This window comes from Panthera onca, chromosome A2 (genome assembly GCF_046562875.1).
Source record: "Panthera onca isolate mPanOnc1 chromosome A2, mPanOnc1 haplotype 2, whole genome shotgun sequence".
NCBI classification, from domain to species: Eukaryota; Metazoa; Chordata; class Mammalia; order Carnivora; family Felidae; genus Panthera; species Panthera onca.
The window spans coordinates 140,850,851-140,868,371 of record NC_138340.1 but is presented as its reverse complement, the minus strand read 5'-3'; the positions used below and the strand labels follow the sequence as shown (position 1 = coordinate 140,868,371).

The following is a 17,521-nucleotide window of genomic DNA, read 5'->3' as shown; positions in this document are numbered from 1 at the left end:
TTTGTTCTTAGCTAGTGTTATATACTTCAGTTAGGTGGTAGGTAATGTCTGGCTTTATCTCTTTTCATGATATTAGCAGCCATTGATGATCTGTGCCTGAGCCAGTAATTCATTAGGAATCGCAAAATGGTTATATTCTAATTTTATCATGCCTTCTTCATTCGTTGGCTTCAAAAAGAAAATTTCCCTCTTCCATTATTTGGTCACCCTGAGGTATATAGAGTTCATATAGGAAATAGCTCAATAAATGGTTGATTCTTTCCTGTTATTTACCAGTTTTCAGAATAATAGGTTGGTTCCTTAACATCCTTCAAAGCAGTCAATGAAGGTTTTTCTTTAATATCTCTTTGACCTCATGGATTTAAATACATTTCATGCATTTCAATCCATTGCAGTTATTTCTTTAGTGATTCTTGAATTTTCCCACCTTTGGCAGCAGAAGACTTTATGTTGGCTAGTGAGTATTTATGATACAAGTCTAGTGATCCTTGATAGCATCCTTGCTTAATGGTATAACAAGATGTTTCAGATTTTGTACATTTCCTGTCTTAGACCTAGAATCAGACATTCTCCTAAGAGACGCTGGTTTCTTTTATAGGTAAATGGCATTTAGATATTTAGACTATGCAAGCTAAGGGTACGTTGCTAGTAGATTGGTTACTTTAACAGTTTTCCTACATGGGGTCAAAAAAAGCATGGATTATCTGAAAACAGAATCAGTATGCTTGTAATTTATGTATCCCCGTAAATTAGTAAAAATAAACTTGGTAGAAATAAGTCTTCTGTATTCTGCTGAGATCTGATGAAAAGATAACTACTTTAAATTTCCTTAAAAAGGGTTCAGGCTTCGATACTTCTTTGTGATATTAAGTTAGTCATTTCAATACTCTAAATCATACATAACTCTACTTCAAAATAGAGATAATATTGCCTATCACAGTTTTTATGGGAAGCAATATTGAAAGTACTTGATAATAATAGCTAACATTTGCTAGGGATTTTTTATGTGCCAGGTTTTATGCTAAGTATTTTATGTACTTGATTTCATTACATCTGTATAAAAAGACAAAAGATACCATTATTATCTTCCTTTTATAAAAGAATATGGCAGATTAGAGAGGCTAAGTACTTTGTTGTTTCCGTAAAGGGAAGTTAGGACAATCTAAAGAAGCTGTGGTCATTAAAGCAGCTCAGGATGTATATTTCCTTTCCAGAAGTGAGTCAAATTAAACAGAGTATCTAAAACTGGAATACCTGGAGTTTGATTGAACATAATTAGCAATAGTAGCCCAAATTAATTTTTTGAAATGCGTTGAATTCATAATCAAAGCTGAATGAATATATTTGGATTCCATTACAACCAGTTATGGTGAAAGAAAATTAGGCAACTCGGATTCTGGATTGGGCATTTTTTTTGTGTGTTATTGTTTTTTGCTGGGGGTGTGGGAAGTATTCTTTCTTTTTTTTTTTAAGTTTTTAATTTTAATTCCAGTAGAGTTAAAATACAGTGTTATATTAGTTTCAGGTATACAATATAGTGATCCAACAATTTTATACATTATTCAGTGCCCATCGTAATAAGTGTACTCTTTGATGCTTATCACCTATTTCACTCATCCCCTAACCCCCAGATTGGGTTCTTTTACAAACTGACTCTTTGACTTTGCCAAGCGATTTATTCTCTTCAGGCCTGAGATCTTCACAGTGGAGTTAAACTACAGATTTCAGAGGCTAATGTGCTAGGATTAGAATAGAACACTAATGCTTAAGTATGGCTTTGCAATAACTTACTATTAATGTGCAGAATTAAAAAAAAAACTTATGACAAATATATTGCTTCCACTGATTCAGATTTCTGAATCATTGATTGATTCATTAATTCTGGGGGGCACCTGGCTGGCTCACTTGGAAGAGCATGTGACTCAGACTCAGGGTCATGAGTTCGAGCCCCACATGAGGTGTAGGGAGTACTTCAATAAATTTAAGAAAAAAACTCAGAATACTTATTGGACATATACTATGCGGTAGGCACTGTAGCAAGTAGTGTTCTAGCAAATACTGAACACAATGAAGTTGTCATTTTTCTAGTTTACATTCTAGTAAGGGAAGAAAGAAAGAGACAAATATGTCATATACACTATGTCAGATGGTGATAAATGCTACCAACCAAAAAATAAAAGGAAGTTAATGGTGAAGAGAAGATCCAGCCCTAGTGCCTTCTTTGCTCTTCCTTGAATACACCACACCAGCTATCAAATGTGTACCAGCTGATTCATTTGCCTGAAATACTGTTCCCCCAAACATCCTCATAGCTAATTCTCTCTCATTCACACAGGATCTGCTCAGTGAGGCTCAATACATGAAAAATCCCATCCTTCCCCACTCTGCTCTCTCTTTTATTCCCCATAGATTTCATATCTAATATAAATTTCCTAACGGGGCACACCTGGGTGGCTGAGTCAGCAAGGATCCAACTCTTGATTTCAGCTCAAGTCATGATCTCACAGTTCATGAGTTCGAGCCCCACAACGGGCTCTGTGCTGACAGCATGGAGCCTGCTTGGGATTCTCTCTCCCCCTCCCCCCACTTTCTCTCTCTCAAAAAAAAATTTTTTTTAAACTTAAAAAATATTTTAAATTGCTAATTGGTATGTTTAATGTCCATCTAGATGTAAGTTCTAAGAAGACAAAGTTCTTTGTTTTGTTCAAGGATATGTTTCAATAGTACCTGATGAGTAATGCTTAATAAATTGATTAATGTAAAAACTGAATATTAGGTGAATGAATGAATTAGGAGGGTAATCTGGGAAATATTCTCTGATTAGGTGGCTAAGTAGTAAAAGCTTGACATTTAAACCTTAAAACTTGGGGCACCTGGGTGGCTCAGTCGTTTGAGCGTCTGACTTCAGCTCAGGTCACGATCTCACGGTCCATGAGTTCAAGCCCCGCGTCCAGCTTTGGGCTGATGACTCAGAGCCTGGAGCCTGCTTCCGATTCTGTGTCTCCCTCTCTCTCTGCCCCTCCCCCGTTCATGCTCTGTCTCTCTCTGTCTCAAAAATAAATAAATGTTAAAAAAAAATTTTTTAAACTTAAAACTTAAGGCAAATTGTTGATTAAATTTTTCCACATTCAGTTGACAGACTATTCTGTGGCTTTAAAGATGATACTCAAATAATATCGGTGAGGATTATGAAATAGCATGAAAACTACTTACAACATGGTTAAGTGAAAAGCACAGGATGTAAAATTATGCATATGTCATTATTACAATCATGTAAAAAAAGTCTTTAGAAGAAATGCTAAAAAGAAATATACCAAAAGTTGCCAATATATGTTACAGTGATTATTGGTGACCTCCCTTATTTTTTCTATTTTCCAAATTTTCTATTATGTGATTATATCAACTTTGATTTGGAAAAAATCTTAATTTTTAAGAAGTTAATCTGTGTGGGGCGCCTGGGTGGCTTAGTCGATTAAGCGACCGACTTCAGCTCAGGTCATGATCTCATGGTTCATGAGTTCGAGCCCCGTGTCAGGCTCTGTGCTGACAACTCAGAGCCTGGAGCCTGCTTTGAATTCTGTGTCTCCGTCTTTCTCTGCCCCTCCCCCGCTCATGTTTGGTCTCTCTCTCCTTCAAAAATGAATAAACATTTAAAAAAAAATTAAAAAAAGAAGTTAATCTGTGCAATGATATTTTTAATTCATAGTATTATAAAAGGTTTTTATGTCATTTTGTTTGTATTTCACATTTAGAAATTGGACCCTAACCATGTCGGTAACTTTGACAAGCTGGACCTGGAATTCAAACAGCACACCTGGGCTGCAAATGTTTCTAGAAAGGGAGAAGAAGTGGAGCAGGAGGCTAAATCAATTCTCATGCCTCCAAAATAGCATCATACCTATCTTGGGTTTACCTTCGGAGGAGATTTTCTCCAGGGGAAGGAAATCCTATCAATTGTACATGCCTCTCAAGAGAACACAGTGCATAAGTGGTTATAAACAGAACATAACATCAGAAAGAGGAAACTACCCAAGACCCTGTGTTATCATAAGTGTTTCCATTACTTTGGTGATCAAGGGAGATACTTGAAGATTAGCAACATCTATTAAGAGCCAAAGTATGCATGGGACATGCTATTCCATTTACTCTGCAGAATAATTCACTGAGGTGAGAATTATATTATCAAATGTCAGCAAGAAAATGGGAAATATAAATAACTTGCCCAGAGTCACACGTCCAGATGGGTAATGAAACCACGATTCAAATTAAGTTCAAATTGACCTTATAACCACACTGCTCAAAACTTATATATGGGGTCAAAATATCAAATATTTATTGGTAGGACCCCTTCCCAATAGCACTTCTAGGTCTCTTAACTGTTTATTAAATATTTCTTTTAGTGATGACTTTTGCTCGCAAAGACACAAACCACCTTTTTATTAGCAAAACATCAATTTCTGGATCTAGAGCAATGTCAGTCTAGGCAAGTGTGGATACTATTCTGAAGCCTTTCACAGTATTTACATTGCCAGGGTCTGTAAGAGAAGGACTCATAGTGGGTGAGAGAAGCACCATATTAGAAGAGACGGCTTTGTAATGAATTGGGAACAGCTCCCCTTGCCTCAATCTCTGCACCCTTATGAGAAGTCACACCAGGACCTGGTTCTGTGCTCAGTGAGCTCAGGTGGGGAAGAGAAGCCCAGTGTGAACGTAAGGCTGGAACAGACACTCTGCATTTGGTCCTCTTCAGTAGACTGAGTGACCAGTTCATACCCTGCAGTGTCCTCTTTTGTTGAATCAGATAATTAGTAATCTGTCCTTAATGAATTGCTAGCCAGAGGGGCGCCTGGGTGGCTCAGTCGGTTGAGCGTCCGACTTTGGCTCAGGTCATGGACTCACGTTTCATGAGTTCGAGCCCCGCATTGGGCTCTGTGCTGACAGCTCGGAGCCTGGAGCCTGCTTCGAATTCTGTGTCTCCCTCTCTCTGTGCCCCTCCCCTGCTCACACTCTGTCTCTCTCTTTCTCAAAAATAAAGATTAAAAAAATTTTTTTTAAATAAATTGCTAGCCAGAAAAAACAGTCTTTGAAACCAATAATTAAATATATGTGTGTACACACACACACACACACACACATGTTCATATAAAGACTAAAATATACTAGCTCCGGTTTAAACACAACTTAAACATTCCAGTAATGAAGAAGAGTGCATTGATTTTATTCCTGGATCTGGTTTCTCAGCCAAATCGGAGTCAAATAAAGCAGCATGTTCCTGCTTATGTTAAGTGACATACATAATGTCTACTTATGATACTTCTCAATGGATTTCATAAGAGAAAAAAACTGTCCTAAGTTTCCTCTCTTCTCTGAGTGATTACAGGCCATACAATTCCCTTTAAACTCAATTATCTCACAACCAACTGCTTTGATAACCTGCTAAAACCAGCAGGCATAGTGTTATCAGTGAGCCGGAAAAAGAGAAAACCCCAGAGCAGCCATCCAGCGTCTTCGTTTCTCTGCAGTCAGCTCCTTCGTATCCCTGATAACAGTGACAGGAAAATTTCTCCTCCATCACTTCCAGGTCTGTATCAGATGCTTTTCCTTTCACAGTAAATTCTCCATCCTCGGAGGCTTCTATGTGGTAATTTGCAGGGTTCAAGTGAAGGTAATCCGGAGAGTTCCATATCTTCCTTATGCATCTCCCGTTACTCTGGCAGAGGTGAAGGCTGCATACCTCAGCAGCTCTGGTCACGTTGACTATGTAGCGCCCTAAGTCAGAGCTCACATACTGCTTCACCTTTGTACAGTTACCCTAGAAATGCAGAAACAAACGGGTTTAGTGTTCTTTCTGGCACCGGGAGGGTTAGAACATCTATGCCCACGAGGCAGTTCTTTGGACTCGAGTGACACCTAACATCTTGGCGCCAGTGGTTGATCTCTTAGGCTCAGGTGCTGTAACACAGGGGATCTAGATCAGAAAAGATGAAAGGTCCAAGGGGCAGGAGATGGAACATTTGTTACACTAGGGGCTAAGCAACTGAACTTGCAAATGGGCCCCAGGGTCAGCATATAATGACCTTGCCTGCTTCCAATTTACATCTTTTTCTCCCTCTAGCTCCCAAGTTAATGCATGTGAAAAAAAAGAACAAACCTAAATTAGAAATCATGCCACAGCTGCTGTCCTCTGGCCACCTTTTGGGTGTTGTGGTACCTTTCATGGTTGTGTAGGAACCTGAATCCTCATATTCTACCGATTTATTGTCAACCTGTAGCTTCCTGGATTTTCCTGTTAATTATGCTCAAATATCAACTTCCCTGGGTTCTAGACTTCTAGAATTTGTGTATACAATTCAAACACAAGAAAGCTTAGAAGGATGACCAGATCATTTTTTTGTGATTCCATTATGTGTTCTAAACAGAGACCACCTGGTTTATGCACTTCCTGCATTAAACTTCCTGATGAAGTGCTTCTCGTGAGTCATATGGGCTGGAGGAGAACTATCACACCTGGAGAGTCAGGAATTCCTTCTCCCCATTTCTACCTAATTCTCCTATTGGACAGAGGAGACCTAACCTTATATTATCACAGCTTCATGAAAGATATCTTGGCAGCAACAAGCTGAGCCTTTGAAATTCTAAGAATAATATCAGCTCATCATGAACTTGCAAAAAATTCAATTTAACAAAGTTTTGAGGGTACAAGTACTACAATTCCAGGAAAATGTATCACACTATAGAGATATAAACAAACAACATCTGGAAATACAGAAGAGATTGTGACTAATGTGAATTGGGGAAAACTAGGAAGACTTCTTCGAGTAAGTAAGATGTGAACTGGGAGAAATTTGAAGAGACATATAAATCTCATTTTAAACGCTCTTAATTTTTAGCTAATTTCCCCATAGAGGACAAATACGTTCAATGTGGAGATTAAAAAGATACCATCTGTTCCTTCTTCTCAAAATAGGATATAGCACATTTAATAGTAGTTAAATGGAAGGGCTTCGGAGTCAAACTCTGGTTAATGCCAGCTTCACCATTAACTAGCCTAACTAGATGTTACTCTAGTTGGATTTCCTCTCTTGTGTCTTCCTCTATAAATGAGGATGGTAGGCCCTACCTCATAAGGGTTATTATGACCAGTAAGTAACTAAGTCCAAAACAAAGAGCATTTAGCACAATCGTAGCCTATAAATGAATGGTTAAAAAATGTCAGTATTCTGATTACTATCTTAACAAATGTTAATAATATTATTGAGCACCTTCTATGTGTTGGGCACCGATTCGGACTTTAATTCTAAAGCTGGTTTATTGTGGGAGCCAGGAGAGTTCCAACTGGAATTAGCTCTAGAAGAAAAGAACAAATACTTTAAATAATATTAACTATGCCTTTGAGGTACTGCCTTACCTCAGATGAAGTTAAGTTCATGTCTCCCCAGATAACAATGCCTGCAGCTCCCAAGGCAGCACTTTCTCCGATAGTACTGATTAGATCTTGCTAGATTGAAGAGAGTAGAGTTTATTATTCATTTGGATATAAAACAGCGTGCCAGGGATTAGGGTTGGAGGCTGAGTTCATTATAATAGGATGATTTTCCACTCTTTTTAAGACTTTATTTTTAAGTAATTTCTACACCCGTGGGGCTCGAATTCACAATCCTGAGATCAAGGGTTGCACACTTCACCAACTGAGCCAGCCAAGCATCCTTATTCTCCACTTTCTTAGAGTAACACACATATTGAATGAACCAAGGCTCAAAAATTACACTCCATAATCATATGGAAAAATGTTAAATATTTTTGAAGAAGAACTTGCATTTTGCCAAACAAGATACTATTTCGATGACAATCAGCCTGTAAATAGCCACCAGAAGCTGTTTAATCGAAGTCAACTAGGGGCACGTGCACACAAACCAGCCTTATGTACATGACCCAGAGTGTTACAAAAGTGTTTGCTTCTCTAAATGTGAAGAATACCTCACCTTCCTTTTGGCTAAATTCTCTTTCCAGTGTGCAACGCCCCCCTCCCCTTCCTGAGAACTTCCCCCCCCCCCCCCCCCCCCCGCAGTGACTCAGAGGGGTTTTGTGTCACTTGGATCCCAAGGCCAGGCAAAGTAACATAGTATTAAGGACCTGCAGGCTCTGATTTGGTCCAGCCCTTATATTTGGTCTCTGAAATTATTTGTGTATCATTTCAAAGTATCTGATTTAATGGGCCTTATTTGTGATTCATCTAGTCGTGGCCTTTTTCTTAATATGGTTAAGGTAAACAAGAATAGAATCTCACCAGGGGTATTTGGGTTTTGTAATCCTAAAAGATTATTGTTTTAGTGTTTAAAGATTAACATGAAGCAAGGCCATTTCAGAAGGAAATTAGGATTTAAAGGTATGAAGTTGTGTTACGGGAACTGGTCTGGATCACCCGGCAGAAGAACCAAGCAGCATTCAGAGATCTTGGAAGGCAGGAGGAGGTTTATTTTACACTGGTGGGCTCAGAGGAGATCATTCTCCAGACGTTTGAGCCCAGAGCATCAACAGAGGGGACAATTTACCGTCTGTTACTTCTGCATTCCTCATTAGTAGTAATTTGGTGCCTGAGGCAAACAGGGTGGGAACAAGAACCTGGAAGGGAAGTCTTCAGGCAGGGACTGAAATTTCCTTATCAGTCCTGTTGGCCATCATATAAAGGATTTTTCCCTAACAGTTGTTTTTCTAATTTAAGTTCCTATGGTAGGCTTCCTAAATAAAGTTACTAAATTATAGTATACTCTCCCACTGTTTAAGATACTAAGCATTCAGGGGTGCCTGGGTGGCTCCGTCAGTTAGGCATCCAACTCGTGATTTTGGTGTGGGTCATGATCTCACAGTTCGTGAGTTCAAGCCCCGTGTGGTCGAGCTCTGTGCTGAGAGTGCGGACCCTGTTGTCATTCTCTGTCTCTGTCTCAAAATAAATAAATAAACTTTAAAAAACAAAAAAAGATACTAAGCATTCACCTTTTACTCCAAGGATGAATTTCCACCAATTATATGCTGGAAAATGTAACTGGATGATTTGGTGGGAAATAAAACCAGAACTTTATAATTGAATTTTACCTGGGGCATTTTATATTAATATCGACACTTGAGAGATAAATCTTATCTGACACTCTTATAGTCCACTCAAATTGAAGTCTTTACAATCTCATTTTTTTAAGTTTTTTTTTTCCCTGGAAATCTTCAAAAAAGGAAGAGATTTTGGTTTGAACTAATTTCTCTTTCAGGCTCACATCTGTTTCCATTTCTGTGACCACAGTGTCTGCTGAATAGGTCAGACCTGACATAACAAGAAAGGAAGGAGTTTCATGAGGCTCTAATGAGTTAGCGGAAGTGAAATGGTTTTGAAGATTATCTATGATATGATGAATATAGGACAGAGGAGGAGCCAGCCACGTGGTGCCCAGAAGGAGTACTCTACTGGGTCCGTGTCCATTGCCTCCTTTGGCAAAGATATAATGGAGTAGGACTCCTCCCTCCACTCACTTTGAATGCAATGAAGCCATATTCACACGATGTAATCAGAGGGGTCAAAATCTCCCAATGGCCTTCCATGAATTCCTGTTACCTGTATGTTACACCCTTTCCAGGTGTCTTAGTTCTTGACTCTTCCAGTTTTTTTCAGTCTTTGTTCTCTTTGCTTTTAAGTTTTGGAGGTTTCTATTGAGATATCCTTTGGCTCAGAAAGTCTTTCCCCAGCCATGTGCAGTCTACTAAATAAACTCGTCAAAGACATTCTTCATTTCTATTACAGTGTTTTTGATCTCTAGCATTTCTTTTTGATTCTTCCTTAGAATTTCCATCTCTGTGCTTACATTGCCCACCTGTTTTTGCATGCTTTCTACTTTATCCATTAGAGCCCTTTGTATGTTCATTACAGTTGATTTAAGTTTCCAGTCTGATAATTCCAACATCCCTGCCATAGCTGAGTCTGGTTCTGATGCTTGCTCTGTCTCTTCGAATTCTGTTTTTGCCTTTTAGAATGTCTTGTAGCTTTTTTTTTTTTTTTTTTTTTTTGATGGCTAGACATGATTTAATCTTTTCTTGATAGGCAAATAGCTCATAAAAGGAACTGCTATAAATAGGCACTTAGTAATGTGCTAGTAAGATGTAGGGGGAATGGAAGGGTTCTATAGTCCTATGATTAAGTCTCAGTCTTTTAGTGAGCTTTTGCCTCTGGACTGTGAAATTCACAAGCGGATCAGTTATGTTTCCCCCTTCTCAGGTAGGATGGGGTTAGAGCAGGGCATTTGCCTTCTCCCTAGTGGAAGACTAGAGCCAACTAGAGTTGAGTATTTCCCTTCCCCTAGTTCACTTAGTCTCTGGTAAGTCCCCAGGGGGTTTGGCTCTGGTTAAAATAGCTTCTCCTGATGGCAGACCTTGTTAACAAGAATAAAAGGCTCTGGGGCAGCTGGGTGGCTCAGTTGGTTAAGCATCCGACTCTTGATTTCAGCTCAGGTCATGATCTCACAGTTCCTGAGATCAAGCCTCATGTCAGCAAGGAGCCTACTTGGGATTCTCTCTCTGCCTGTCCCCTGCTCTCTCTGTCTTCCTCAAAATAAATTTTAAAAAACTTACAGCAACAACAAAAAAGAACAAAAGGCTCTCAAGTATTCAAAATGGTTCTTTTCCTCCTCCTCCCTACGAGATGCATGAGATTTTTCTGTGATATTCACTGTGAGTACTTGATAAGCTTTTGGAGGTAGAACTCACAAAAGTATATCCCCCCTACCCATGACTGAGTCCCCTGGACTTCACACTGAGCCTCCAGCAATTCGTCAATTATAGTTCAGGTTTCCCAACTCTGGCAGTGGTCCCCACAGAGGTTTCTGACCTAATAAGCTGTGATTCTCTATACTCACCTATCTGCCTAACTTTGAGGGCAGCAATTGGCTCTGTGTCCTCACTTCTCTTTGAATCTAAGAGGGGTTGATTTTTCAGTTTGTTTTGCTTTTTACTTTTTAGGATGGAGTGGCAACGTCCAAGCTTCTTACCATGCTGAGCTGGAAACCCCAAATCTCCCATGAATTCCTTTGGGTTAAAGCATTGTTATCAGAGGAAAGAGGGAGACACAGCATTTGCATTTCATATTGATAGTTATTGATCCATACTCAGCAAGTAAGGAAGCTGCAGGTGTTTGTGGTGAAACCCACACCTTCCCAAGTTGATTATCAGTTGGGAATGTTAGTTTCTTCCCAATGTGTCCTTTAGCATCATTATCAGAGTAGAGTTTATTGGAAGGGATTCAAAATGGCAAGTCTTCATGCACATGTTGACTGGAGATGAGGAGTCAATGCCAGATATTAATGCAAATTTGTCTACCAAATTAGCCCACTGTCACCTAGCTGAGAGCAGGGTGTTGAATGAATCACAGAGCAGCTATGTTTGAGGACCAAAAGAGCAAGGGTACTTTTCAGTGAGGGAAGTCACAGGTAAGATGCCTCTGGGAATACACAGGGACCACATGAGAGCATGAGCCACATGAGGGATGTCATACAAAAGAAGAAATAAGACAATAGTGCATGATGTAACAGCAACAAATCTTCCAGGCCAGGTCCTAGTGTTTTCTCCATACTCGGGTTTCATTGCCTGATGCTCAGCACAGTGCATGTAAGGAAGGTGCCCACTGTGGGGAACTGGAACATCACTAATGAGCTTCCCTTGGTGCACCAGCAGAGGGAAGGTTAATTAATTTTAGAGAAAAACATCTTTAAATCTATTAGTCAAGCAAAGTCCTTTCATTATTTTTTAAAACATAGCATCAAGTTATATTTAGGTTGTGTAGATGTAAGTAGCATAGGCAATCTTTCATGTGAAATAAGGTGCTAACTGCCCCTATGTCATCCCATCAAGCAATGGCTGCTGACTGAGATTCCATTCCTACATATTCCCTTTCCGAGTTTAAGGCTTCAGTACCTGTTCAAAAGTGACAGCTCTACCACATATATTTTTGTAGCGCCTCAAATTTTCATATACAATGTTCTCATTTGATTTTCATAATACTCCTGATAGGTAGGTAGGGCAGGTAATACTGTCCCATTTTATAGATTAAAACAATGAGGCACTGAGGTCTGACAGCTTAAGAAATTTGCTACTTATTGATAAATTGTTTTTCTAATCCTAACTATAGTAAAACCTTGGTTTGCAAGCATAATTCTTTCCAGAAACATGCTTGTAATCCAAAGCACTTGTATATCAAACCCTCCAGAGAGACGAAGGTTATTGTGTAGGACGACTTGCACCATCACTAATGGATGTTGACTATAGTTTAGTATTAATAAATTCTTGCCATATGTTCTATTTAATGTAACTGGAAATAAGGCAGCAGAGGAAATGGTCTCTATCTGCAGGTAGCCTGACCTAGAATGAAGCAAAGCATTCCTAAGCTTACTCTTGAAGGGAAAAGCAAAGAACTGTCCATAGGTACATTGAACTGACGAAAAATACACCAGTGCCAGTTGTGGGCACCTTCCAACGTTCTGAAAAATCACTGATTTCTGCCAAACAACGCAGCCTGAGACCGACCATCGGAGCATGGGAAATGACTGCCCACATCCCTGCAGAGAGAGAGAGAGAGAGAGAGAGACTGAGAGAGAGAGAGAGAGAGACCCATTGGCTCAGTTGTGATCATATGAAGTTGGGCATCATGTACTACTCGTATGGCAAGACATCACTCGTTTATCAAGTTAAAATTTATTAGAAAAGTTTGCTTGTCTTGAGGAACACTCACAGAACAAGTTACCTACAATCCAAGGTTTTACTGTATATGTGTGTGTACACATGTACAAACACACACATACACACACACTCTAAAGTGTGGATATCTAGGTGCCTGGCTGGTTCAGTCAGTGGAGCATACAACTCTTGATCTCAGGGTTTTAAGTTCGAGTCCTACAGTGGGTGTAAAGATTACTTAAAACTAAAATATCTTTGTGGTGCCTGGGTGGCTTGGTCCGTTAAGCGTCTGACTTCAGCTCAGGTCATAATCTCATGGTTCATGGTTTCGAGCCCCACATCAGGCTCTCTGTTGTCAGCACGGAGCCCACTTTGGGTCCTCTGCCCTCTCTCTCTCTGCCCCTTCCCCACTCATTCTCTCTCTCGCTCTCTCTCAAAAATAAATAAATAATCTTAAAAAGAATACAGTGCAGATATCTTTGAGAGGATTGGACATGGAAGCCATTATTAGTCACTTATGATTTGGTATAAATGAATGTCAGGTTTTTAAAAATTTGTGGGCAGAATTTTTATGGAGAATACAGTAAAATGGTGGGTAAATTGAGGGTTTAAAACATTTGGAAATACCTTGCCATTCCGAAAGTTTTCAGAATGATAAAGAATGAGTCCTGGGACTGCCAAAGAGAACTGTTGCTAGATGAGACCCTAACTGTTGTTCCTTCTTTACTTAGAACAAGTATTTCTGAGGCTGTGCCTACTCAAGGAAACTTATCTAGGTTTACAGACTGTGCAGAATGTACCAATAGTCTAAATTAATCTTTTGAAATGAACACTTTGTCCCTTAAAGTTTGTTGTTTCTTCCAAAAGTGAATTTATTATCACTAAAGATAGAAACTTGTTTGAGCCAAATATAGAAAATGAAATGAAGTTTCATAGAAGAAAGTAGTATTTAAGCTCCAGGGTCAAGACTATTTTGTAAAGATCTAGATAACTTTGTAAACCTACCAGGCAGTACTGATTTCCTATCATCCTTGATCATTTGTTGCTGACTTTTCTGGGAAGTACAAATACCAGTTCACAATAGAGATTTTTTTTCCCTTACTCGTCTCATTAATGGCATCCAAGGCATAGCATCTACCAAATCCTGATACATCGCATCTTTTCCTCCTCTGAGGATTAAGCTGTACTCTCTAAAGGCACCATGGGGCGTCTGGGTGGCTCAGTTGGTTAAGCGACCGACTTCGGCTCAGGTCACAATCTCGCGGTCCGTGAGTTCGAGCCCCGCGTCAGGCTCTGGGCCAGGCTCTGGGCTGATGGCTCAGAGCCTGGAGCCTGCTTCTGATTCTGTGTCTCCCTCTCTCTCTGCCCCTCCCCCGTTCATGCTCTGTCTCTCTCTGTCCCAAAAATAAAATAAAACGTTAAAAAATAAATAAATAAATAAAAATAAAGGCACCATACATGCCTAGTGGTCATGCTAAAGCCCTCACCTGGGTATGTCCTGAGCCTCCTCCTTTAGATATCTCACACTCAGAACATCTTTATATCTTAATACACGTTGGTGAATTGAAACTTGTAATGGTGGGAAAGGAAGAAGTGTGATAAACTCATAGTACCCAGTAATATCTTAAAATACCCATGTGAAAGCCTGAACAAGTCTCCAGTTTTCTTATCATAGAAAGTTTACACATAATTGCCCAAGTCCAACCATTAGAGTGGCATCCACTTTTAGATTTTTATCTCTAGAAGTTTCCATTTGAGTGACTACAGTAGCAAAGGGAGAAAAAGGGAGAGAAATTGGGCTGAAAATTCATCTATTTTAAAAGTTACCCTTATGGTTTGTGGGTAATGATGAGGTTTTTTGGGGGTGACAGTGGGGTTCGTGGGGTCCGGAGCCAATGACCAAGAAAGAATTCTTGAAGATGTCTTTGGTACAGAAAGGTGATTTTATTAAAGCACAGGGACAGGATCCATGGGCAGAAAGAGTTGCTGCCCCAGGACCATGAGGAGAGACTGGTTATATACTATGGAATTGGGGGTGGGGGGAAGTCCTGGGGAAGTTTCCAGTGAGATTTTCATATGCTAAAGAAGATTCCCAGGATACTGGAGGCCTAGCTATTGTCAAGCTAAGGCTGTTTTTCCCTTTAGGAAAGCATTAGCATTAAGACAGCAGGGAGTTCCTGGAGAAAGTTTTACTCTGCCAGCCTCAAGTATTTGTCAATGGGCTGCAGGTTATAAGGAAATTTAGTTCTATCTGCCATTTCCTCCTGCCTGTGTTTCCCACATCACTATGGAGGGGTGATGGAGACTTAGGTCCTGCAGACTATAAACTCTATCAGTTAACCCTTTGTTTTCCCCCTTTCCTTTGTTCTTGGGCAGCCAGGAGTGCCTGAGGACTATCACACATCTCCCACCTGATTGGCCGGGCGGGGGGGGGGGGGGGGGGGGGGGGGGGCAAGGGGAGGGCTAAATCCATAGAGCCACCTATTTTTGCAGATTCACCCTTAAGCCTCTTGAAAAAACTTTTTTCAGTTTAAAAAAATTATTAATTATGGTAAACAGACACATATAAAATTTATTACCCAAACCATTTCTAAAGGTAAAATTCAGTAGTGTTACATATATTCGCATTGTTGTGCCTCACACCTTTTATGAAAACTGGTATTATACATGAAAAGAAAAACTTTTTTTTTTCTCTTGACCTTAGATGGTGAGGCCAGAAGCAAGAATGCTTCCAATTACACTTCCACATGTGTGAGCAAAGTATTCCATTTTATTTTTTAACGTTTATTCATTTTTTGAGAGACAGAGTGTGAGTGGGGGAAGGGGCAGAGAGAGCCAGAGACAGAGAATCTGAAGCAGGTTCCAGGCTCTGAGTTGTCAGCACAGAGCCCCACGCGGGGCTCGAACTCACGAACTGCGAGATCATGACCTGAGCCGAAGTTGGACACTCAACCAACTGAGCCACCCAGGCACCCCTATTTATTTTTGAGAGAGAGAGAGAGACAGAGTGTGAGTGGGGGTAGGGGCAGAGAGAGTCGGGGACATAGAGAATCTGAAGCAGGCTCCAGGCTCCAAGATGTCAGCACAGAGCCTGAAGCCGGGCTCAAACTCACAAACCGGGAGATCATGACCTGAGCCAAAGGCGGACACTTAACCAACTGAGCTACCCAGGGGCCCCAAATTATTCCATTTTAAAACATCCTCCCTGATTTCCCAGCCTGTTTGCCACCAACCGTTTCAATAAAGGCCAATAGCGAGGGACGGTCATCAAAGCTGGGGAGGAGGCAATAATAGTTGTTATCACCTTTAAACCTTCCCTCCATACTATGTTCCTTAAAAGAATAATTCTAAATAAGATCATTAAAATTCAGTTTGCATAAGTAAAGAGTCTAAGAGGATGGCTAGTCAAAGAATTAGGCTCCTTTCTAAAAGACCACTAATTGGGAATTCTTCAATGAACATAATTAACAAAAGAAATGTTTCTTTTAGAGTTAGGGAGGAAATCCCCCCCACCCTCAGCAAGGGGTGTCTTACCTTAGAAAGAAAAAATAAAGGTTCCTCCCTGTAGCCTAGCCTTGTGTAAACGAACACAGGCAGAGCGTAATCGTGGGATGTCATGGTGGAGATCCTCATGGATTCGTGCACCCGAAATTGCGAGAAGCGCAAAATGTTTTCGTTGTCTCCGAGAGATTTTTTGACACCAATAGAAGGATACAAAGCAGCACTGCTATTCCAGAGCCAAGAGAGCTCATTGTTTCTCAACACTTCCTCTTCCGGGCATGACCCAGTATAATTCGGGGCATAAACATTATAATTGTGGCAATCAGGATATAAATAATAACCCCATAGGCCCTTGGGTCTACTCTTCATTCCCAATTCGATGGTTTCCTTCATGAAAGCTTTTGCACTTTCTTCAAATGTTGCTTTGGCTAAATATTCAATATCAGTAGTTGATACATTCTCTTGCATATCAGAAATCAGCTTTCTTGACTTCTGTCTGTAGACGTCTTTTGTGTTCCAGTTACGGGCCCACTGGGGTCGCCAATATTCCCAGTCGATAACAGCAAGTCCACTGAAATCTTCAGCAGGGATGTAATAATTAATATCTTGGCCAGCTTTCTCTAGATGTACTTGCAAACTTATGTTCTGAGGGAGACCCCCATTAATGGGAACCCCCTGTGATGTATACCATGGATAGTATCCCAATCTGTTGACGTAAAATATGGTGACATTTTGTCCCCTGGCCTTGGCCAGTGGGCTTCCAATCACCTGAAACATTTTCAAATTTAGTCTTATATTGTATTTTATCAAACACTGATCCGTTGGAGCATTCCAAGCAGCTATAAAAGGTTTCCTTTGATAAATTGGAAGTCGGGCAGGTTTTAGAGAAGAGATAGACTTCAGAATAAAGAATATGAGCAGCCATGATGTGAGATGTATTGGTTGAACAACACAAAACCTTAATTGTCCTTCCGATAATACTTTCATGATAAGATAAAACCTTATCTTCCGCCTTAAGGTACTGTGGAAGACCTGTAGGGAGAAGTAATTTTCTATTAGTGATAATTTTGAGGAAAAAGACTCAAATACTGGTAGATTATTAGATTTTAAAGACGACTATACATAAATTGAGATACAGAAGCAAGTGTAGTGACTGAGTTTCCATTCAGGGGCAAGCAATGCAATTCAATAAAAATTCATGGAACTTCAGACCCTATGCCCAGAATACAAAGTGAATAAGATGTGGTTATTCACTTGTGGTTGCTCTTGAAAAAGCTTATGATCAAATAAAAATGTAAAATTATACCCATTA

The 17,521-nt window shown here is 39.9% G+C and overlaps 1 protein-coding gene across 1 annotated transcript; it reads right to left on the bottom strand.

Annotated features, from left to right (window-relative positions):
• Window positions 1-5,385: 5,385 nt before the first annotated feature.
• On the bottom strand, window positions 5,386-17,196 carry LOC132677041 (hyaluronidase-4). Its single transcript, XM_078436025.2, has 3 exons — window positions 16,243-17,196; window positions 7,409-7,498; window positions 5,386-5,812 (listed from the first exon to the last, which is right to left on the bottom strand). The coding sequence occupies exons 1-3, from the start codon at window positions 17,194-17,196 to the stop codon at window positions 5,411-5,413; spliced, it is 1,446 nt and encodes a 481-aa protein (XP_078292151.1). The 3' UTR covers window positions 5,386-5,410.
• Between the last annotated feature and the right edge of the window lie 325 nt (window positions 17,197-17,521).

Coding starts and splice junctions, on each gene's coding strand:
- LOC132677041 (XM_078436025.2), bottom strand. CDS start 17,196: ATGAAAGTATTATCGGAAGGACAATTAAGGTTTTGTGTTGTTCAACCA. Junction 7,499..16,242: donor CTTTATTTTTTCTTTCTAAG/GTAAGACACCCC, acceptor TCTTCAATCTAG/CAAGATCTAATCAGTACTAT. Junction 5,813..7,408: donor TGAACTTAACTTCATCTGAG/GTAAGGCAGTAC, acceptor CTGCATTTCTAG/GGTAACTGTACAAAGGTGAA.